General features: G+C 39.6%; 1 protein-coding gene across 6 annotated transcripts in view; it reads right to left on the reverse strand.

The window, feature by feature from the left end:
* The window catches only part of igsf9bb (immunoglobulin superfamily, member 9Bb), a 103,562-nt gene that overhangs the window by 54,352 nt on the left and 24,768 nt on the right, over positions 1 to 24,442 (reverse strand). For all 6 annotated transcript variants that reach the window (XM_086013036.1, XM_086013040.1, XM_086013037.1 and 3 more), the window contains exons 2-5: positions 23,807 to 23,998; positions 18,568 to 18,714; positions 13,107 to 13,258; positions 10,834 to 10,951 (exon numbers count right to left, since the gene is read on the reverse strand). In XM_086013036.1, the coding sequence (XP_085869162.1) occupies positions 10,834 to 10,951; positions 13,107 to 13,258; positions 18,568 to 18,714; positions 23,807 to 23,998 (609 nt within the window). The remainder of the gene's footprint in view (positions 1 to 10,833; positions 10,952 to 13,106; positions 13,259 to 18,567; positions 18,715 to 23,806; positions 23,999 to 24,442) is intronic.

The following is a 24,442-nucleotide window of genomic DNA, read 5'->3' on the forward strand; positions in this document are numbered from 1 at the left end:
AAACATCCAGGAGACTTGGAGTCGGAAAAATGTCCTGATGTAAGGCCACCGTCCAGCAAGAGAGCTATGGAGATGGCATGAAAACTGCTTTTGTATGCACAAGAATCCCCAGACATCAGTGATGATCAATGGGACAGTTTCTTGCAATTAGCAACAAAACTGTATGATACGCAGGCAAACATTTTCATACAGCAAGGAATGAAGCCAACACAACAACTCAAAATAGACTCATTTTTTCCCAACTCCTAGAAAAATCAACACTAAAATACAGTACAGTTTACTGTAGTTAAGTACTGTACTGCATTGGTGTTACAGTATTTACAGTATTTTTTCAACAGTATTTGGACCATCTCTGTTATACTGTACTGTATTTTGTTCATATATCTGTACTTTATAGTTTAGTTTTTAATAAAAATTTGGGGGAAAATATTTTTTGGGGCATTATATTGCTTGTGTTGTTACTCATGTATTTTGTTAACATACTTGCACGTTCAATGTCCGCTGATAGTGTAGTGGTACACACGCCTGAGTTGTGTGCGGGCAGCGTGGGATCGATTCCCGCTCAGTGACAGTGTCTATGTGTGCCCTGCGACTGGCTGGCGACCAGTTCGGGGTGTAGTCTGCCTTCGCCCATTGACGGCTGGGATAGGCTCCAGCAACTCCCCGCGACCCTATATAGGATAAGCGGTTTGGAAGATGACATGACATGACTTGCACGTTCAAACAGGACATCTATCGTAGTCGTTTCCCACATAAGGAAATTCTGTTATAAGGAAAGATTAAACAATGCAAATATGATTCCTTACTAGAGAATACTTACTGTATACAGTGAACTCCGGAATAGCCGCAGTTCGAATTCCGATTTTTTTTTTTTACCCAATACTATGCTTATTTGCATTTTTTCAAATATTTTTTTCATGGCAATTATAAGTTACCGTCAATTATTCACAATTTTGTTTGCCATTCCTGGTTGGGCTCCGTCCCTATCCTCCACGAATAGAAGGGTCCACTGCATATCGTAGTGCAATCTCCTGTAAAACATTTAGTGTACAATATAACAATAATGTTAAAATTGCTATTTTAGATTTTAGATTTTGCTCGCCACTACTAAGGGAATCCTGTAGTTACTTTTGCTCCACTTAGTTACATGCTTAATTAAGCTCAATGGGGAGGAACCACTGCCACTTGGCTGCCGGATACTGTGTACAGATGCGCTGGTCCATCCACTAGGTGCATTCAAAGGGTTGATAATCAATATGTCCTGCAATAATTCATTCACATTAGGTTCAGACCTAGCTGTCTTCTTCTTCTTCAACATATGAGCTGAGTGATCCACCGCTAAAAGTCTTGGAAGGCCGGGTTTGGTCAGTGCGGTGATCTTAAGTAGAAGCCTTGTATTTCCTTTTTCTATTTTTTATACTATTTTTACCACTTAGCACATAGAGCAAACACAGCATCCATAGACTGCATCTACTTGTATATTTATATGACTATACCTTTTCATCCCTTATTTCTCCTAGGCTGTCATCTACATGTCTTATCTATGTACCGTATTTTCCGGGCTATAAGCCGCACCGTTATATAAACTGCACCCACTCTATTTTTAGAACATTTTGGAAAAAAACTTAAGCCGCACCTTTATATAAGCCACACCTATCTATGTTGAAAACTTTTATATTTACTGCATTTACAGAACGATTATGAACTTTAAATGTACATGTATGTACCTGAGCAGATTCTTTCCAAACAATGCCTTTTAACACTGCAGCAACGTTGCTGATTAAAACGGAACAGAACCAAGAGAAAATAAACAGTACTTATCTTCATTTCCGACTGCCACTCTAGTTTTTCAGCTAATGTCCACCAGACTCAACCATCTATTGTTCTACTACATTCTACAAATGCAACTGTCTTGTTTTATGTTAATAAAGTCAGCCAATATAACACACAACGTGCTAAATCAACAATAGCATTTCACATCGCAACAACAGAACAGACCTAATATCAGCCAATCGCATTCATGTGCACTTCAGTGACCTCTAGGAAAACATAAAATCAAAGCATTACAGCACCTAATGCAATAACCTAGTCTATGGCTCCCTCACCTGTTGAACTCCTCCACCTGCAGTCACATCCAGTTAATGGGAAATGTATTGCATTGAATTGTACTGTCATTCCGGTTAGAGCGCCCCGAGCGTTGGAAGAAAAATCCAGAGAGTAGCCGCACCGGACTATAAGCCGCATGGCTCAAAATCTAAGAAAAAAGTAGCGGCTTATTGTCCGGAAAATACGGTACTCCTTTTACATGGTATGGTGCTCCTTGTGTTTAGGTTTAGACACCACGGTTGGGTAAAGTCGAGCCTTTCAGAACAAGCTGACAAATTTTTGTTTCTGAACCTCACCCTCAGAAAAGGTTTGATTATTAGCACTTTTAAAGATTAAATGGTCGGCATACTTGAATGCTACTTGAAGCACTTTGTTTTTGCTACTGTAATTAATTGAATTCTTTGCACTTTATTGCATTGTTTGTAGACTGGTTGTACTGCCAGATATACTGAGAGGTATTTATTTGGCCATTTGTATTTTATTTTATCTGTTTGTATTAATCTTTTCCTCGGCGTATTGTTTTTTTAATGTACTGGTAAATTACATTTTTTAATAAATAAATGGAGAAAAGTTAGAGAAAATTATGTAATTTTAAGGAAAATACTATACCGGGATTTATATTGTTTTTCGGATATAAAATTACCAACAGTATATAGGGATATGAATGATAATTGATAAATGTGATCCATATTGCACAGCATTAGTTCAGGGTGTACCCAGCTTCTTGCCCGTAGTCCGCTAGAATAGGCTCCAGCTTACCGGTGAGCCAAGTGAGGATAATTGGTATAGAAAATAGTTGGATGGATGATTGCTGAGTATGAAAGATTGTAAAGACCCCTCACAATGCTGCCTCTTTGTCCCCCTTTCACCAGATCCTGCATCATCAATATCTGAAAGGTTCTGCAATATCTTCTTCCACTCAGCTGCCTGACCCCTGAACCCCACCGCTACCATAATTGTACCCCCAAAATTGCCTGCCACTCAAAGTCAGTTGGAAAAAAAATAATGCACGGTCACAGAGAATGTAACTGTATACTTTTGTACCTTTTATATATTATTATTTTTTATTATTATTATATTTTTATATTTTATACACTCACTAAAAAGATGTGCATTGTCACTTCACTATGGCATCCTGGCTTATTCTGGTATTGATACATTAGTTGATCATTCACTATGGTTAGTGTGTATTTCTGGCGCTAACTGGTGATTGAGCATTATGTTGAGTGCATTTACTGAGTTTTGCGTGAATGGAGGTGTATTGTATTATAGAGAAGGTGTATTGTATTATAGAGGGTGTGACTGCTCTGTATTGTATTTTATCACCTTGGAAAATACAATTTTTTGTAAGCTCTATTTTCAGTATAGCTTTCAGGACAGCTTATAGTCATTTTGTTTATTTACATTTTTTTTTACTTTTTCATTTGATTTAGTTCACTAATGATCTTGGCTAACAGTCACAATTCGTTTCCATTGTTTTACCTGTATTTATCCAGTATTCACTAGTATTAGGCTGATTATCCTCCCCACGACCTGCTCTTCTCGCTGAGAAAATGTTGTCAATTGAGTTGAGAGATCAGATGGCCAATTCCATGGTTAGATTTTTGGAAGAAAAACACAGAAGGAGGCTAAGATGATAGTTAAGACAAAAGACAGCACAAAGACCAAGTCAGCAAACAGGGAGGTACGGGCTAGGATTGCACAGTATACCGGTACCAGTATAGTACCACAATAGTAGAGGTTTTTTTTAAACGGTACTATACCAGCATTTAAAAACAAACGGTACTTTTATTTCATTTTATTGAACGTGACTGAATTGGTAAATTGGAGCCTGTCCACTTTAACACAGTGGGCCAGCGAGTGTGACGTAGTTGCTCACGCGCCTCTTTACATGCTCACAAGCAGAGTGTAAAGTCGCGGAGGCAAAGCAGGTGGAAGACAACGAGGAACAGAGATAGCAGCTGTATAAAAGCCCGTACTCGTTGATAAAACGGGGACCCGAAGTACGGTGTGAAAGTACTTGGGGTTCAAACCGAATGACTGTCATGTTTGGTTTGTTTTGGTTTTGGGCTTTCTTTAGTTTCATGTTTTGCTCAGTGTTCTGTGTCCGTCTCGTCATGATTATTGTGTCCACTTGTGTGCCTTCCACTCCCTAGTGTTGGCCAATCAGCTTCCTCCTACCTTGTGTCTCTTGTCCAGGTGTTTCTCATTCTCATTCTCTCGTCAGTGTGCTTGTATTTAAGTTTCTGTTTTTTGTTCAGTTCTTGTCGGGTCATTGTTGTATGGTTGCTGTTGTGTTCTCCTAGTTGTTGGTTTAGTCCTTGCTGTGGCTGTCATGTTGTTTTGTTTCTCCCAGTGTTATGTTTTGCTTCTGAGTGTTTCTTTGTTACTTTGAGTTTTCAAGATTTGTTTGTGTTGGTTTTGTTTTTGTTAATAAATACACTCTTCAGTACCCCCTGCTTCTCCTGCCTCCCTGCATTTGGGTCCTCCTTCCCCAGACCCATTTGACAAATGTGAGCGATTTTTGTATTTAGTAATTTATGATGACCAGTGGTCAAAAAAAAAAAAAAGGAAAGTCCATCGTATCTTTCTTGTGTAGAAGCTTTTAGTAAAATATTGTGAAGAGACACAATGTGATTGCTTTGATTGAAAATCAATTTAGACAGACCACCATATGAAAAAGTAATTCTAACAAATGACAATTTTATATACTGTATTGTCTAGTAGAAATGTTCTATCTACTCACCAGTTGTTGGGTACGCCAAAAAGACACTTTCAAAACCGCGTGCTGGAGCCTATCCCAGCTTTCTTCGGGCAGTAGGCGGGGCACACAGAGACAAACATCCGCACTCACAATCACACCTCGAGGCAATTCAGAGAGTCCAATCAACTTATCATGCATGTTTTTGGAATGTGGGAGGAAACCGGAGCACGGGGAGAACATGCAAACTCCACACAGGGAGGCCGGAGCCGGGATCGAACCCACGACCTCTGAACTGTGAGGCGGATGTGCTAACCAGTCAACCACCGTGCCACCCAAACATGAACATGTCCATGGTTGATAAATACATAAAATATATTTCTTAAAATGTAATTACATTCTTAAAATATTTAGATAACCAATTAAGGCATAAACATTATATAAATTAAATATTATATTGAAACGCGTTTTTGTAAAACATTTTATTAGCCCACAATATCTAATCCTATCCTAGATGGTATAATGAGCTGCAATTTATTTTTGTAGTTATGACCATTAAATGTTTCATGTATAGTTTCAAAACACAAACCCTTTGAAAAACAAGAACAAGTAAAATAAAGCAATGATATTCCAATTAAAATGATCATCTTAATTAAAATACTGTACCTTCTCCATCCACCAACAACAAAAGTCTACACAGCAAAAATTGGAGAGTTAAAATGTCAGGGTTAAATTTTTGGGAGTTAAAATTTAACTCCTGAAGAGTAATTGAAGTATTTTCAGAGTTAAATTGTGTCCATTGTAGGTGTTATTTTACAGAGTTGTAGATTAACACTGCAGGGACGTAATTAAGCTCCGCCTTAGCACTGGCACTTCTGAAGTTTGAGAGAGACGAGTCGACGCCATTTTCCTCCTTCTCCTCCTTTGTCACAGAAACGTCGACATTCGTACAAAAGGCATAAAGTAATTTTCACTCACATGAGACGAAGAGACTTCCCAGCAAAAAAATGAAGTGTTGAAGTTTGGGTCTTAAACATAGAAATGATTTTTACTTTAGTTTGTTTATTCTGTCATCACATTAGTTGTACATTCCACTATACGCGCCGCGACAGCCAACAGTCATATACTGGTCAGCGACAGAATGGCACTGGAAGAAGAAAGACTTATTTAAGCTTGGCTATAATATTTGATTTTTTTAAACACATGCTCTTCCCACACCTGCCTCGCATTTCTCTAATTTTCACTCTCTCTTCCCCGTCGGTTGGAAAACTAAATCATGTCACGCCACTCTACAAGGTAAGTCTAGCGTTCCACTTTGTAAAACAATTTTCGACTAATGCTATTAAGTACAGTCTTGTGTGAAGTAAACGGTGTCTGGGTTGATTTTCTTTTTTTTTTTTACTGTGAATATGTCTTGCCAGGACAGAACATGAAGGTTAAAAGTCTGTGTGCTGGTGGGATAAATGTAGTTAGATAAAAAGCAGAGCACATGGTAAGCCATAGCACTGTAACTGTGAACTATATGGGAAGACAGCTAGTTATTCGCCTTACATTTTTACAATGAGGATACAGAGAGGAAAAAAAGCAACATAACAACCAACTAGAAGACAAATGGTTAACATACTGGTGGCTCACATGATCGATACACAGCCAACTAACCGTAAAACCCGTTGCATGGGTTTAGATTACTAATTGTCACGTCTCTTCTTAGGCACCTCCCCTACGAAGCAACCAGAAGAACAGTATGCTCTCGGTATAGTGACAACGTTCCCTTCTCTGAAGGATCCTTATGCCAAGAAGGCTATGCAATTATTTTTTATTTTCATAGCAGCAATTCAGAAAAATCTGTATGATATTGACATTTGAATTTTCAGTGAATACTTTGAAAACTGAAAACCCCACTTTTTGTCGTATGTTGTTTTACCCAGGAACACTTCTATGATGCTGCGAGTGGTACAGGATACATTTCTTGGCATCTGAAAATTGTCCACAGGAAGATTTGAGGATCTGAACCACCAAATACCTCTCATGACTGTTCTTCAAGAGGCCCAAATTTCCAAAAGATAGTTAATGTAGAAAGGCAGCTTGATGGGGACGCTTGCTAAGATGCCATGTCCTTACTCAACGTCACTACTCACACTTCAACAACTATTGATGTCCTCCCAACCTTCCCAAGATTGTTGGATACCAAACGATTGGTATGTTGCAAATAATCTTGATGTTTTTAAGAGCTTGTAAGAGTAGTTACATGAGTTGTTCATATCTCCTTTCCTCAAGGTGGACCAGGACTTTGCACTATGACACATCCTCCAGGCTGCTTCAGAAATGCGATGTGTTCTTCAAGCCAAACGTCATAAAGGAAGCTAAGCGGCTCGCTTCTATTTGAGAATTGTTGCTTGTTGCAGTCAGCTGAAAATTCCCCCAGAGGTGATCTCCATGAGCAAACGAGTGAGTTATATTGCTAGTTTTAATACATTTGGTGAACTTGCATTTACATGAGCTTTCATTCAATGTTTTTCAACAGAACAATCCTGACCACGTGGCAGTACTTGCTGTTGTTTTTATGATTTTTTAATTATTTTATTTTTAGTTCTTGTGTTTTTTTTATTACTCCCATTTTCAATTAATTCCCATAGAAAGTTTCCGGTTTGGAGTGTTTCCAACATTCCCCAGCCGAACTTCCAATGGGAAGTTTCTGGAAATTTACTGGAAATTTTATGCCCCGTTGCTACCCTTCTGGCCACTAAGAATATGTTTAAAAAATAACTTGTACCATGTTTTCTCTGTCATCATTCACGTGTATACATTTTAGTTTCCTCTTTCCACCCACAGTCCTGCCGCATGTCCAGAGCCAGGCATCAGTTTCTAATGAATGCAGGATTTCGGAAACACCTTAAATGGGAAGTCAGCCCAAACTTTTTTTTTTTTTCAAGAATATGTTCTATGCAGGCCCACTAGTTGAAACAAGGAATTCTGATTAATATTGCGTTTGTGGAATAAGAGATAAGCAGGAAAATACACCCGTTTTAGCCATCTCAGGGGGCGGCCATTTGGTCACATCTGTCGACTGAAAATGACATCACAGTTGCGTAGGTAACGACCAATCACAGCTCACCTGTTTTCTGAAGCTGAGCCATGATCTCAGTGTTTCTCCATTGATAAGCAAATGCCACCTAATGTTTTTAGCAAATGATTTTTTACATCTCAATATTTTTTTATATCTCAAAAAATGTTTGATATTCAAAGCTCATGTAATGTTTCAGATAACAGCCTGTATATTATACAGCCTTTCAAAATGGTTTTATTTAATATGAATCCGTAAAATAAAGGCTACTGTCACAAAAATACATTTTTTTCATTTTTCACTCTTTCTGGTGTTAAAAGCCTCTTTGAAGGAGTCAAACTAACACTGAATGAGAGGGAAAACAAATGTCTGAAAAGAGTTACTCGTGTAGTGTTAATTTGCCTTTTTAGTTTGTTAAAAAATGTACACTCTCCCAGTGTTAAATGCTTTACCATTTTAAAAGTGTTGATTTGACTCCAGAAAGTATGGAGATATATAAACTCTGAGAAAGTGTTGAAATGAACTCTGTGGGAGTCAATTCAACACGGGACCTTTTGCTGTGTGGTGCTACTGGCTCAGAGACGGTGACACCACTCACTCAGAAGCAACCTACTCTCCAAGATGTCTTTCAACAGCATATCGTCATTGTCTTGTGAAAAACACGTATGTCCAATTTTGGAAACATTTTTAATTTTTACATTCATGCGATGTCTGTAACGGGGGAAACACCATTCACGTAAAAATAAGAAAATTGAAAAAAAAATGGATATCAGTGTTTTTCACATAACAGCGACAAAATGAAGTACCCAAAGGACAGCAAAGATGCTAAAAGGCTTAACAGGGAAGTTACAGAGTTTATCTGTATGGATCAAGTGCCAATATATTCAGTCGAGAAAGCTATTAAAGTTATTGTTCCCAAAGTCAGTTAATAAAATATTGACATTTAAGTGTTTAACCTGTTTGCAAAAAGTATCGAAATACATATTGGTATTGGTATCGAAACAGAAATTTGGTCTCGTGACAACCCTAGTACGGGCGGGAGAGGAATAGAGTAAAAAGTGTCCGCCTTCGTTGAGAGCCAAGCAGGAATAATCCAACTGGACATTACGAGTAGTTGGTGATGTCCTTTGGATCTGCTATTTTCAAACCTTGGTCAACGATGTGCTGAGGGACATGCTGAACCTCTCCGTGTTCGTTTACTTGGATCACATGCTGATTTTTATCAAATCAAATTATTGAGGCTTATGTACTACTTTAAAATCTTGCTAGCACCTTGAAGCTCATGTCATCATATTTTAGTTTAAAGAGAAAGTCAACCCAAATGTATTTTTTTCAAGATTATGTTCTATGCAAGACCACTAGTTGAAACAAAGCATTCTGATAAATATTGTGTTTGTGGAATTAAAGTTAATCCACCCGTTTTTAGCCATCTCTCATTTTGTCACTTCTGTCAACTAAAAATGACATCATAACTACCCAGGGCTCAGGTAACAACCAATCACAGCTCACCTGTTTTCTAAAGCTGAGCTGTGATTGGCCCCCTGAGATGGCTAAAAATAGGTGAATTTTGCTGCTTAACTCTATTATACATATATCTATATATATCTACTATTCCACAAACGCAATATTAATCAGAATTCCGTGTTTCAACTGGTGGGCCTTTGCGTTGATTTCCCCTTTAAAGTATACTGTAAGTGCTTTATAAGTGAACATGCTTTTGTCTGAAAAGTGAAACTCAATCTGTTGAAAATGTTAACATTTAATCCTGAGAGATTGCATCATATTTTGGTCGGTTCAGTTTTGAAGTCTGTGCATTTGGTGCTGCAATCTAAAAAGTAAATGAGGTGGACTATTTGCAGCACCATCTGTTTTGGTAAACCTGAGCAAATTAAAGGTTAAATAATGTAAAAAGAACACAGAGTTACAGTTGCTGTAGAAAGTAAAGACAGAGGGTTGTGTTTGTTATTGTATTTTGTATAAAATGAATTATTCATTTACAAAAGGAGTCTTGGTTTTTGTGGCAAATAGCAGCTTGATATATTGCTTTAGTTCCAAAAACTGACATTTCATTCACAGCTGAAAGCAAAACGTTCTCCCATCAATTACTTTTCTTTTCTTTACTTTACTTATTTTTGTCCACAAGGCTCCTAAAAATATTGTTAAATAAATACACTTTTGCTGGTTGAAGCTTAGTTGGTGGTGTTCCCTAAATTGCATTGATAATTGTCTCGTCCTGAATCTCAATAACACACAGAGCTGGGCAGTCCGTCCTGGGGCCGGACCGGTCGGACCGTCTGGCCTAGACGGATACCCATTTTTGGGGCGGGGGCTGACAAATTTTTAAAAAGGGCTGGACTAAGCATGGCCGAAAGTGTATTTTAGTCCGGTCCACTAATCGTCCCTCATGCGTGTGACGTGGTCGCGATCATGAGAATCATGATAAAATCGTGACCGTGATTTTATTTTTAAAAAATCGTGATCTGATATGTTTGCCAGATCGCCCACCCCTATGTCAAACTGAAAAAAAAAAATGAAAATATCTCAAAAACAAAAGTGAAGACATTTTTAAATCGGTGTTTAAAGCCAGCCCTTATTAGAATTTGCTGTTGACCAATGTAATTACAGCAAATTTGTTACTTCAGAAGTGTGAATCAATCTGGTGGCACTTTACATTAATCATTACCCAAAGAGTAGCTCTCAACTTCAAAAAGGTTAGTGACTCCTGGTCCAAGTACTCATACTTGAACTATCTCTTGCTTCATCAAGTCTCTGAAACCCTGTCCATACTGTACACTACAACAAGTAGCTCCTGTTTGATTACAAAATGCTGCCACTTGACTGATTTTGGCCATTTACGTCAGGTGAAGGGATTCTTGTTTGAGGAACAAGCGACTTCTTCGTCTTTTTCATGAATAAATGCTTAAGATAAGCACTAGAGAGTGAAAACAAAGGAGCTACCCACCTTGAACTAGCAGCCGTGTTGTGTGAATGGCCTCTCCTTGGGGGCTAAAGGCTCGACATGTATAGGCACCACGATCCTCTCGGGCGATGGATAGCACTGTCAAACTTCCATCAAATACCTGAACATACAAATATGTGAATGTTAAGACGATTCATGGCAGGTAATATTGTCCTATATGGTTCCCTGATTTATAGTGTATTTTTTTTGTTGTTGGAGTTGCTTTTTCCTTTATCCATTCAATTAATTCAGTTTGTGGCAGACAATCATCATTTGTTCATCTGACTGCTCCCGTATGCAAGTATGCAAGCATTTTTCTGTGTCTGACTCTGGCCAAATTTGGGCTGTTACTGTTTCTTTTTTAATTTATTTCATTTTAACAGTATAGAATACTAACCTTGGCCATCTCTTTTGAGAAACTGCATTTAAAGTCGATATAAAAAGCATAAAACCCCCTCTGCTCAAATGTGAGGTTTAAGTGATATAAAAACACAAGACCACAATGAATCATTTCAAAACTTAATAGAATTTGACACATGCATTGTTTTTTTCCTTTGTATACAAAGGTTTCCGTCTTGCCACCCTAACCCACAGCACACACCTAAAGAAGATGGGAGGTTGTTGTCACAAATACTAAACAGCCGTAATTTGCCAAAATTTCCTGCAGCACCTTCATTGTTGCGGTCAGCCTCTTGGTAGTCTCCCTGACCACTTTTCTTCTTTTCATCAATTATGGAGGGACGTCAAGTTTTTTGTTATGTCACTGTTATGCCATATTTTCCCAGATGATAATGACAGTCTTCACTGCATTCCATGGTATATTGAAATTCTTTCCTGACTGACACTTCTGAACAACAGCAGGTGAGGCTGGTGGAAACCAAATTATCCACAAGCACCGCGCAGGGATTGTAGTTTGGACACCCCGAAAAGATTTGAAATTGAAAAATCGTTTGGAACCGGAATCGAAACAAGTAACTAGAATCAGAATCATTTAAATTCAAATGCTGCCCAACCCTACAGTACTGTTTTGTTCTCGGTCATTTGTATCGCACCATTTTTTTTAAAAAAAGGTAATTTATACTGTACCATTTTAAAAAAATTAAAATAATAAAATTGGCTAGTAGAACGACTGTTTGTCTGGTAACTATAGAGAGTCAAAAGCCAGATTGGCTGGTGTTCAAAAAAGTTCATTTAGAATCCTGTGAGTAGGATAGCACCTGTATTTTGAATGAAAGTTTGCTAATTATATACATTTAATAATATGGTAGATGACATTTAAGCCTATGTACTTGTAATAGTTTTTGTATCAATCGGATTGTCGGACCGTGACAATTTTTCAACTAGTTTCCTTCAATTCATGTGTTCCTAACCCCCACCATGTAGGTAATGACTACAACCTTCGCAGCAAACAAACACAGGTAAGCTAATTTTAACTCATTCAGTACCAGACTTTGTCAGACCCTCTGTAGCGACGGTTGAAATGATGAAGCTTTACTGGTGGCCAGAAGTTTCCTTTTAATTCCTTTTGACTTGTATATAAACCTCTTACACCGTAAGAGCTAGAAAATAAAAACATGAAGCCATGAGTCACACTTATCTCCATATGTGCAAAGTGCGGTTAATTAAACGCATATACTAATCATAAACATTAATCTATAAGCATATAAACACAAATATTCTTGTTGCCACTTTCAACGGGGCCAAGTATCTTGAACTGTTAGTTTTGTCGTCTGATGAAAAGTCTGTTTTGTCTCTTCAGAATTGTTTCTAATTTACCATATAATCAGCCACAATCCCCTTCCGTATTCCTTCAAAGTAAGACTTCCGCTTAACAGGAAGTCAAAAACAAAGGTCCGATGTTACTGCATATTTAACAAATAAATCCATAGTCCTTTACACCCTCTGTGAAATTACATATACATATGTCATTGGGATAGAATGACTTAAAAGAAAATTAACCCTGGAGAACCCAAGAACGCAAGCATTCAAGAGAAAATGCTCTTTAAATGGTCAATCATGTCATGGTTTTGAAAATTGATTTTTATGGTCTTGGTCTTTCTCTGTCTCGAGTTGTCTTGGTCTTGGTCTTGACTCGATCTCGACTCTCGAAAACCTTAGTCTTGTCTTGGTCCAGGTGAGTTCTGGTCTCGGGAAAGTCTTGGTCTCAAATAGTGTGGTTTTGAGCACAACACTACAATTCAGTAGGCTAGGTGCATCGAGTTTGTCAATGTCCAATTTCATCAAATATCTCAAGTTACTACAATCAATATTTATACCTTATACTTGGCACTGGTGACCAGAAGGTTGCCGTCCCGCAACCAGCTGACCGAGGGTTTGGGGTTGCCAAAGGCAATGCAAGTCAAAATGATGCTTCCTCCCTCCTTGGCCTCAACATACTGAGGTGGCGTATCTGTGAATGTGGGAGGAGCTTGGGAGGTGGGAAAAAGCAAAGGTAAAAATATTAATAAAGTGTTGTTATCAAAATCCTGAATATGTTTAAATGCAACATTGTCATTCTCAATAGAGAATTCCACATTTTCTTACACACATGAGATAAAATAGTGGAACTTATAGTTTTGACTGCCCATGAGGTTATAGAATTCAGGATGTCACCAACATTATAAGAAAAACTTCAAATGACTGCATAAGATCCCAATACAGTAAACAAGACCAAAATTCTTCTAGCCATCAGTTTTCAACAAGTGTCCTCATTAGGGTCAAGGACGAGCTGCAGCCTATACCAGTTTACTTTTGCAGAGAGGCGGGGTAGGGCGCATACAGAAAAAACAACATTCACACTCACATTAACAGTTATGGAAAAATTGGAGCCAAGAGTAGGCTAGAGTAGTAGTAGTAGTGAGCCAAAATACTGGTTTACCACTCTTTTAAAAAGTCAAGGTTTCAATATCCGCTAAGACTGTCTGTCTCCGGTTATTTGGGGTGTGTGAGCAGTTTCACACAGATACCACATAGAGATGAGGAGGAGGAAGGAGACAAGAGAGATTATAGCCTGGTTCACACGGCAGGATAGTCGGCTCGATTTTACAATCGTAGGTCAGGGCCAACTCTTGTAATGGCTCCAATGATAATCTCAGCACATAATCCTGCTGTATGTGGTGTGCTCAGCATGATCTCGGCCGCTCGGAAGGACGTCCGATCTCAAATGGGGTATATTTGACATGTTGGATTGTTTTGGCCCGACTTCGCACCGTGTGTTCTGTGCCCCGAGGACAAACGAGCACGCAGCTGGATGACAGTGACATACAGCCAATCAGAAAGGGAGGTGACGGTGGGAATCCAAAATTAAAACAGTCATGCCGCAACAGAGCCCAATGCTGTTTCTTTTTGTGTCACTTTTTTTCTCACAAAAAATAATTCGGAAACTAGCGAGACACGACCTGTGACCCCTTCTGCCTTTTCATCCACCATGTTTGTTCACTTTGAAGTGTAATTTAATCTTGAGGAGTTTTGCAAGATTTTCCATCTGATGTGAGAATATCTGTGAATGAATGTGGTTCATGTGTGATGTGTTGATCTTGCCATGTGGCTGCACACCACACACGGTAGGTTCAAAACTGTAATACGCATGATTTTTTGTGAAGGGTGTCCAGGGGTGGCAGTGCAGGCGCGCGTGCGTCATTGTTTATCATATCATCCACAGTTAGAGTTTCATGAAATAAAATTCACACATATTCGGATCAGTGCCCACCACACTCATAATCAAGCATGAACAAGTCTAAGTAAAAAGCAGCATTTTGCTGATCTTAATTTACTAGATCAAACCAAATCAATTTAGCAAATGTATACATGCCTTTAAAGAATGGTTGGGCCGGGATGGCCATGTTTTCACTAATAAGTTAATTTTATATATTTTTTGATCAGGAAAATGAAAAGAGTTGTCATTTTCTATTTTATCAATAAATTTGGGAGAAATTACGAAATAAGTGACTCCATGAATAACGCCCCTTGTTAATGAGGAGAATGGCCTCGCCCCATTGCGTTCTATCCCTGTTCGGCCGGAGTCACGGGAGTAACCGATTCCAAACTCTCCAATGGAAATCATTGTACTTTCATTGCTTATAACGTCCAAAAACGTGATCAATTGGCACCAAAATTTATGAGGACATCCCTACTAATGCCCACTTTAACATATCAAAAGGATTAACCTCTCCGTGGCTGATTTATATGACAATGAGGAAATGTGGAAGTGAGCAGAGCAACATAGATTTAGGCTGGGATGAGCGCACACTGCTTCTTTACTTAAAAAAAACAACAAAAAAAACAATGCTTCTTTGCTGATCACGGTTAGGACGAGTGAGGCATTTAACACCAGTTAGGATATTTACAGAGACTGAAGTGGAAAAATTAATAGACATGCACATTTATTTGGATGAGGAATGGCCCCATTTTCACCATCCAGAAACGGTAATGAACAGTTGTTATCACTGGGCAGACTAGTGCCACTTTTCAATTAGTCCCAAACAGACCCCCAGCTAGATGAAACACTGCCCCCCAGACTCAAACTTAAACAGGAAAGACTGGGTAACTCTAAACAGAGCAAGAGTAAATTGGGGACTTGTAGAGAAACACCAACAATTAACCACATCTTTCGTGATAACCAATTTGGTCCTTACTGTTCCAAACAATACCTTACAGAAGCAAATAATACAGCCCTACAATGGGTGAAGTTTTGTCAAGGTAAGATACAGAGCTGAGCATTCCGTCCCTGGGCCGGACCGGTCGGACCCTCCGACCCGGCCGGATGCCCATTTTTGGGGCGGGGGGTGGGGGCTGACAAAAATCTTAAAAAATGGCTGGACTAAGCATGGTCGGAAGTGGATTTTAGTCCGGCCCACTAATCGGCCCTCATGCGTTTGACGTGGTCGTGAGGCGGCCAAATTTAATCTCAGCCTAGTCTGTGAAAGGCTTCTTTTTAGGCTTCTTTCAAAACAACTTGTGTCCGGGAGTATATTCAAGCTGCGTGCAGCACTCAAGTATGGCTCATCATACACTTTCCTACTTCCGGAAACGCCGTAGCAAACCTGCTATTTATAGTGGTTTGCTAGTATGCTTTTATTTTGAAGGCCGGTAAGTGTGAAGGAGGGTTAGTGTGGAAAATAAATAACTTGTTGGATGCTTGCAGACTTGTTGTCTGTTGGACCCAAATAATTATACAATACGACAAAACCAACCCCAGGACTCGCAATGGAAGTTAGTACACGCAGCTGGGTAGGTACGTGAGTAAGTGGCACTCCCACGAGCAACAACTGCCGCATTGATTCACATGACCGACGCATTGTGCTGTTGGCTACAGGTCTGCAACACATGCCACGCACACATCAGGAATTGTTGCTGCTCTGATCGGTCCATTATGTCACATGTTGCGATGACATACAGTTTCCCACACGGAAAGGAGGAGAGCTGCAAAGCAAATTAGTTTGGCAATAAAATTAAATGCATAGTCTAGTCATCTCGGTCTCTTTATGGTTGTAGTAGGCCCGATATCCATTGCTGTCGCTGTCTTTTTGAAGCGACGCCCACCGACTTGGAACGTAACTGTTTCAAAACAACTTGTGTCCGGGAGTATATTAAGCTGCGCGCAGCACTTAAGTATGACGCTGGCACATCAAGGTGGAGTTCATGGACTTCCTCTGGCGTCTTCCCTACTTCCGGAAATACGCCGTAGCAAACTTGCTGTGTATAGTGGTTTGCTGGTATGCTTTTATTTTGAAGGCCGTGAAGGAGGGGAAGTGTGTAAAATAAATAAGTAACTTGTTGACTGCGACTTCTGGCCGTCAGTTGGACCCAAACAATTATACAATACGACAAAACCAAACCCGGGGCTCGCAATAGAAGCAAACACACGCAGTTGGGTAAGTAGTAAAGTACTATGGCGCATTTTGAAGCGTGTTTGAAGCGTGTCCACAGTGGGTTTGAATCGTAAATTAGCCAGCTAATGATCCTTAAAAAGCCTCTGCCGTTAGCATCTCTCCCGCGGCCTCGTCAATGACGGACACTTTTTTTTTTGAGGGCCGGGGGCGGAACGGGGCGGGGGGGTGATAATTTTTCTGAATAAGGGCGGGGGGTCGCGGCCGGAAGGGTACCCAGGTCAAGGGTGGAGGCAAAAAAGGGTCAAGTGCCCAGCTCTGGTAAGATATGATGATAACAATAAGGGTGAAAATGTTCTAAATCATACTGAAGGGTTTTTTCTTTTTTATAAGGGTACCTCGGTTTGCTAGAATACAATTGGTGCACGATGAACTAATTCAGATTTTTTAACCCGTATCATAGTATTTCTTTACCACTGTTGGACTGCCTACTTGCTCAATCCCTACTTTTAAAATATATTTATTTATCTATTTATAAAAGATCTGTTGTACTATGTCCCAGTGCCATACCTTTGGGGAATTTCTGAGTGAGTGAATAAGACATGTCTATTTCACAGTTGAAATCCTCAATGACGGGAATAAACCAGACCTTCAGACACATTCAAGCCTTGTGCTGAAAAAACAGAGGATGACATCTTAGCCAAGGATTTAACACTACACAACAAAAACTCCCAGTAGTGGACCTAATCACTGTTACAGAATCAGCCATTATTCCTGATGAGAAGTGTCCCCCGGATACTGAAGCAATATAACTCAGGCTAATGGTGTCAGCAGCATTCTCGCGGCTCGAGCTTCTTCCATTAATCTGGAATACACTACGGTGGACCCCCGCTATTCAGGGATAGAGACCGGGCCGGCCTATGAACAGCGAAAATACGCATATAACTGACGTCCATTTGGGGGGGAAAAATGTAATCCCGTAAAATTCTTCCAAAAGTGTTGTCATACTTTCAATACGCATTTTCCATGAAAAACAGGGGGGAATGGGGGGGAAAAATCCCCCCAAACCCCCCAACATATTAAAAAATATTGAAAAATAAGCTAAATATGCAAATGCACTGTATAAAATATGGGGGTCCAATCTATATGAAAGCTATAACAACAAACTTCATAAATAATGTAAGGTAACTTTGAAAATCAAATTAAACAAAATTATGTTTTGTGCGCGTGTTAAGCATTGGTTTGGTCAACTCCACGTTAATACTTATGCTGTGGATAATTCTATCGCTCGGTCTCTAAATACAAAAAGCTTTGACCACGCAGCACCTCAATAACAGTTTTTGAAAGTACAAGATAAAATAGCCAACTCCAAAAACAAGAAGACCCAAGACAGACTGAAGAGACTGCATGTCTACACAGCCCGCTCCATTCTTTAAACCAGGTAAAAAGAATTTCAGTAGTCTTTTCATATTAGTTGCATTAATGTGTCTATGCCACCCTAAAATTCATCCAGCCATCCATTATCTATACCGCTTGTCCTCACAAGGGTCGCGGGGCGTTCTGGAGCCTATCCCAGCTGTCTTCGGGTAGTAAGCGGGGGACACCTTGAATTGAGAGACAAACAAACATCAAAACTCACAATCACACCTAGGGGCAATTTAGAGTGTCCAATTAACCTACCAAGCATGTTTTTGGAATGTGGGAGGAAACCGGAGCACCTGGAGAAAACCCACGCAAGCACGGGGAGAACATGCAAACTCCACACAGGGAGGCCGGAGCCGGGATCGAACCCATGACCTCTGAACTGTGAGGCGGACGTGCTAACCAGTCGACCACCGTGCCGTGCCGCCTTAAATAATTTCGCTTTTTAAAAATAAAGTAAACCACTTCTTCAATCGATTGCTCTTACCATTGACAGTTAGATGCACCCAACTGCCATTGTAGAAAGTATCATACTGCTGCTCCAGCATCAGCACCTTACACTCATACCAGCCTTGGTCGTCTGAACGAACATTTTCTATCCGCAGGGAGGACTTGCCGTATAGAGTGGCCCGGCCTAGAGAGAGGAAAATACAGATGAGATCAGCAGGAAGGCAGATGGGTGGGTAATGTAATGAGGAAGGCAAAGGTGAGAAGTGTAAGAACAAAAAAGTAGAAGGATGAAAAATGGCAAGTCAACATTAAGAAACGAATCAACCTTCAAATAGCTCAGATATAAATAGCCATGGATTCAAGAGTGTGCACTGTGGGTAATATGTAACATCAGTGCGCGTCACCTTTTTCTGAACAGCACTGCAACAGTAACACAACATCAAAGTGCAAAATTGACTTGAGACATAAATAGAAAGTGACACCTGTCAGCCTCGGTGGGGATGAGATGTTCTCTTCATGAGTATGGCAATCTGTTTTTAAGAGACATTGTGGCAAGGGCAGGACATAACTTCCTGTAATGAGTGGCAAGTAGCCAAAATGTGACAGTCCATTATGTTGCTGGATATTCCTATCCAACAGATATCAAATTTTGACTGGATGATTATAGGGTGAGTGGTAAATGCATTTTGCTCAATGCCAGCTGTTAACAGGATCACAGCAGATGGTCTTTTGGCAATAAGGGTTAAACAAAGGATTTCTGGGAGTGTATGCCAGCTCAAAAACATCAGCATTATCAAAGCGAAGCTAGCACTCAATAATCCCTTTGCCCTCCTCTATCCTATCTACTTAGTGACTATTTCGGACTTATTTTGCATAGCTTTCCAAATCCATTCTGAAGAACACAGAAAAAAATCTTTTGTTTTTGCTCCCATTTCGATGAACTCAAAAATCTAAAACTTTTTTCACATACACAATATCACCATGCCTCTGAAATATTGTTCACAGACCAGTCTAAATCTGTGATAGTGAGCACTTCTCCTTTGCCAAGACATTCCATCCCACCTCACCGGTGTGCCATATCAAGGTGCTGATTAAACACCATGATTAGTGCACAGGTGAGCCTTAGACTGCCCACAACGGCTCTCTTGCCATCTGCCAGTGGATTCAGAAGTTCCTGGCAGCCAGGACAAAGCAGGTGAGGCTGGGAGAAACCACTTAATTCACAGGCGCCATCAGTACCAGGGCCCCACAAGAGACGTCTTTTCTCTGCTGTTCTACTCCCTCTACACCAGGAGTCACCAAGTCTGGTCCTAAAGGGCACCTATCCTGCATGTTTTCCATCCCTCCCTGCTGCAACACACCTGTTTCAAATGATCTGTATCGTTATCAGGCTTCTGCAAAGCTTGCTGATGAGCTGATCATTTCAATCAGGTGTGTTGTAGCGGGGAGGGATGGAAAACATGCAGGATAGGTGACCTTGAGGACTGGACTTGGTGAACCCTGCTCTACACATACAAATGCACCTCAACTAGGATGCACTGATCCGATCACCTGATCAGAAATGAGCCCTATCACATGATTTTTTTTTTTTTTTAATTTTGCTAATTGGAGTGTCGCTCAATGTATTTTGGACGATTTAGAAAAAAATGTCTTTGCTTTTTTTCTAGCACATCAGGTTTTTGAGATATTTTCAATTTGTTTAAGTTTAATCTATAAAAGCTTGTACAGTACGGATTTTACCATACATTGTAATTCATAGCTATGACGTTTCAGAATAAAATTCCACCTGTTGCTCAACCTAACTCGTAATTCCTAAAAATTATGTTATTATTATTATTATTATTATTATTACTATTATTATTATTATAAAAACCTGATGTGCTAGAGAAAAAGGACAAATTCTGAATCAATGCAAAAAAAATTATTATATGATTATAGTTCACCGTATTTTCCAGGCTATAAGCCGCACCGTTATATAAACCGCAACCACTCTATTTTTAGAACATTTTGGAAAAAAATTAAATAAGCTGCACCTTTATATAAGCCGCACCTATATATGTTGAAAACTTTTATATTTACTGCATTTACAGAACGATTATGAACTGTAAATGTACACGTATGTACCTGAGCAGATTCTTTCCTAACAGTACCTTTTAACACTGCAGCAACGTTGCTGATTAAAACAGAAGAGAACCAAGAGAAAATACACAATACTTATCTTTATTTTACTGCGGACTGCCGCTCCAGTTTGTCAGCTAATGTCCACCAGACTCCACCATCTATTGTTCTACTACATTCTACATATGCACCTGTCTTGTTTTATGTTAATAAAGTCAGCCAATCTAACACACGACGTGCTAAATCAACAATAGCATTTCACATCGAAACAACAGAACAGACATAACACCAGCCAATCGCATTCATGTGCACTTCAGGGACCTCTAGGAAAACATCAAATCAAAGCATTACAGCACCTAATGCAATAACCTAGTGCATAGCGCCCTTGCCTGTTGAACTCCTCCACCTGCAGTCACATCCAGTTAATGGGAAATGTATTGTATTGAATTGTACTGTCATTACGGTTAAAGCGCCCTGAGCGGTGGAAGAAAAAGCCACAGAATAGCCGCATCGGACTATAAGCCGCATGGCTCAAAATCTAGGAAAAATTTGCGGTTTATAGTCCGGAAAATACGGTACTTGTGTCTCTGATTAAAGCAACACTGTAACCTTAAGTTTTCGTTGATTATGGTGGTCCCATGTGGACAAAAGTGGTAGTGTTTTGAGTCAACAACATTTTCCATGAGCACGCACGTGTACTGTCTGAAATCCTGATCCTTCGCTCGCCTGCAGTTGGACTGAATTGCATTTCTGTTTCCAGTGGCTGTGTTTAGTATGAATGGTGATGATGTACTGAATATAATTGTGCCTAAACAATATAATATAACAACGTTTTGTCTTTGTAAACAAGACCTCGGGTGAGTATCCCCAGTCTAGCTAATGTATTTGCCCAAGATGGCCGCCGCACTGGGGAGACCTCGGGGTGAGTATCCCCAGTCTAGCTAATGTCCCTGTCCAAGATGGCCGCCGCACTCCGGAGACATCGGGGTGAGTATCCCAGTCTAGTTAATGTCACTGTCCAAGATGGCGGCAGCACTGGGGAGACCAAGGGGCAATAACACCGGTCCACTGGAAATGAATGGTGAAATTGAGTGGCTTTTTTAAGGGTGAATGAATTGAATGTGTGGAAAGAAGGAATTTTGGGGGGGGTTGAAAAGCTGAATGTGAGCTGAATGAGTTGAATGACTTGAATTTGTGGAAATTGGAATGGTGTAAATACGAAAAGTTAAATCTGCCAATGGAAATGAATGATGAATAGTTGATTTTTTGTGTTTTTTTTAAGTGTGAATGAGTTGAATGTGTGGGAAGTACGAATTTTGGGGGTGTTGAAAAGCTGAATGTGAGTTGAATGAGTTGAATGACTTGAATTTGTGGAAATTGGGAAGGTGTAAATGTGAAAAGTCTATTGTTCCAATGGAAATGAATGGTTCATAATGGCATTTTGGTGGGTTTTTTAGGGTGAATGAGTTGGATGTATGGGAATTAGGAATTTTGAGGGTGTTGAAAAGCTGAATGTGAGCTGAATGAGTTGAATGACTTAAATTTGTGGAATTTGGAATGTTGGAAATGTGAAAAGTTAAATGTGCCATTGGAAATGAATGGTGAATAATGGCATTTTTGTGGATTTTCTAAGGGTGAATGAGTTGAATGTGTGGGAAATAGGAATTTAGTATATGTTGAAAAGCTTGACCAATATGGGTCGAATTAGATGAAAGTTGTGAATTTCAAATTGGAATGATGTAAATGTGAATCGTTGAATATGGCAATGGGAATGAATGGTGAAATTTTGTGGGATTTTTATGGGTGAATAAGTTGAATTTTTGGGAAGTAGGAATTCTGGGTGTGTTGAATAGCTTTTCCAATGTGAGTTAGTCCGCTGATAGTGTAGTGGTACACACGCCTGAGTTGTGTGCGGGCAGCGTGGGAACGATTCCCGCTCAGTGACAGTGTCTATGTGTGCCCTGCGACTGGCTGGCGACCAGTTCGGGGTGTAGTCTGCCTTCGCCCATTGACGGCTGGGATAGGCTCCAGCAACTCCCCGCGACCCTATATAGGATAAGCGGTTTGGAAGATGACATGACATGACATGACATGACAATGTGAGTTAAATGAGTTGAATCTTGTGAATTTTAAATTGGAATGGTGGAAATGGGAAATGTTGAAAGTGCCATTGGAAATGAATGGTTTTTTTGGGGGTGAAAAATGGGGAATATTGGGGAAACAGTAAATTTGGGGAATGTAAAAAAATACTACCCCGGAATTAATTTTCTGAATGTTTTGAAACTTGAATGAATCATGTCAAAAATGTGGAAGGAGTAGCACGCCAAAAAAGTGGAGTGGAATAATAATAATAAACTGTAGGAATAACATATGTGTGAAGGCCTTCACCCTCACACAATTAGGTCTGATGGGTCTAAAACAAAACTATGCATGCAAATGCATTGTCACGGAGACGGGTCTCGTCCGGCATATTGCTCAAGATTTTTCTCTCTCTCTCTCACACACATTCAATATGGAAGGACTTAAATTTGTTGACATATTCTGATGTTACAAGTCTGCACTCTCCTGTTCAGTTGCCAGGTTTTTATGTTATGTTTTATGTTTCATCTGCATTTTCACTTTAGAAGCAGCATTAATGCACTGCATTGCACTTAAGTTTAAGTGGACTGTTGTTTTATTTGTTGATGGTTATTCATACATTGGTAGCAAGTTAATACATTTTGCAAATGTTATCTTTAATTGAATAAATAACACTTCTTACTGCAAAAAAAAAAAGCCGCACCTGACAAATACATCAAATTCTAAAAAACTAAAAACTACACTAAAACTAAGCATTTTCCCCAAAACTAAAACTAATAAAAAACAAACAAATTTATTCTAAAAACTAATTAAAACTAACTGAATTAGAAATACAAAGTCAAAACGAAATAAAAACTAAATTAAAATGAAAAATCCAAAACTATAATAACCCCGCTAAGATCTCAAATATTTTGGGAATTATGTTTCTATCTGCTACAGGGGCTGAGATGTTAATTATTTTGTCGGTGGCGAAAATGTCAGTGACTCCAAAGATGAGATGTCTCACGAGGGGCTTCAAGGCTTTGATGGGTTAACAGATTTTCTTCAACCTCAAAGACCACTAAATAAACGCATCTTACCAGCATACTCTGGGTCCACATGAGGAGGATAAAACCGGAAGTTGATGAAGAAGGGGATTGGCATTCCATACTTGAACCACTCCACCACATAGGGCTGGCCGTTTAAAGGGTGGGACACATCGCACCCCAGGATGATGTTCTCTCCTGCACGTGCTGTCACAAACTGGGGCTCGTCTCGCACTCCGTGGGCACCTGTAGCAACAGCAAGGAAAGTTCACTCTCTACTCCTGTCTACCACTGGCTGACAAAAAGGTCATATAGAAGTTGTACTTTTAATCAACACAGTCATTTAAATGATGACATACTGTACACCAAGCCAAATTATTTTTTAGCCTATTACACATATGGTATTGACCAATTCCCTCAGTGGCACCTGTGATTAACAAGCATGTCATACAGTATGTCCAACTATAGCTTTAGGAATTTCAGTTGGTGTTTGATGGATGTATAATGATGTGTATGTTGGAGGAAAGGGTGTACATCTCTCCAATAAAAGACGATTCTATGTATCTTGATATATAGGCACGATATGATTCAAGAATGCTACATTTTCATAGGGGACAATTTGATTTGGTTTGATTCAGTGGGATTACGATTCAATGTGGTACAGCTGTATCTTTTGTCATGCTTTTTAAC

Source organism: Filicampus tigris, chromosome 17 (assembly GCF_054856515.1).
Source record: "Filicampus tigris isolate MCC_2025a chromosome 17, RoL_Ftig_1.0, whole genome shotgun sequence".
Classification (NCBI taxonomy): Eukaryota; Metazoa; Chordata; class Actinopteri; order Syngnathiformes; family Syngnathidae; genus Filicampus; species Filicampus tigris.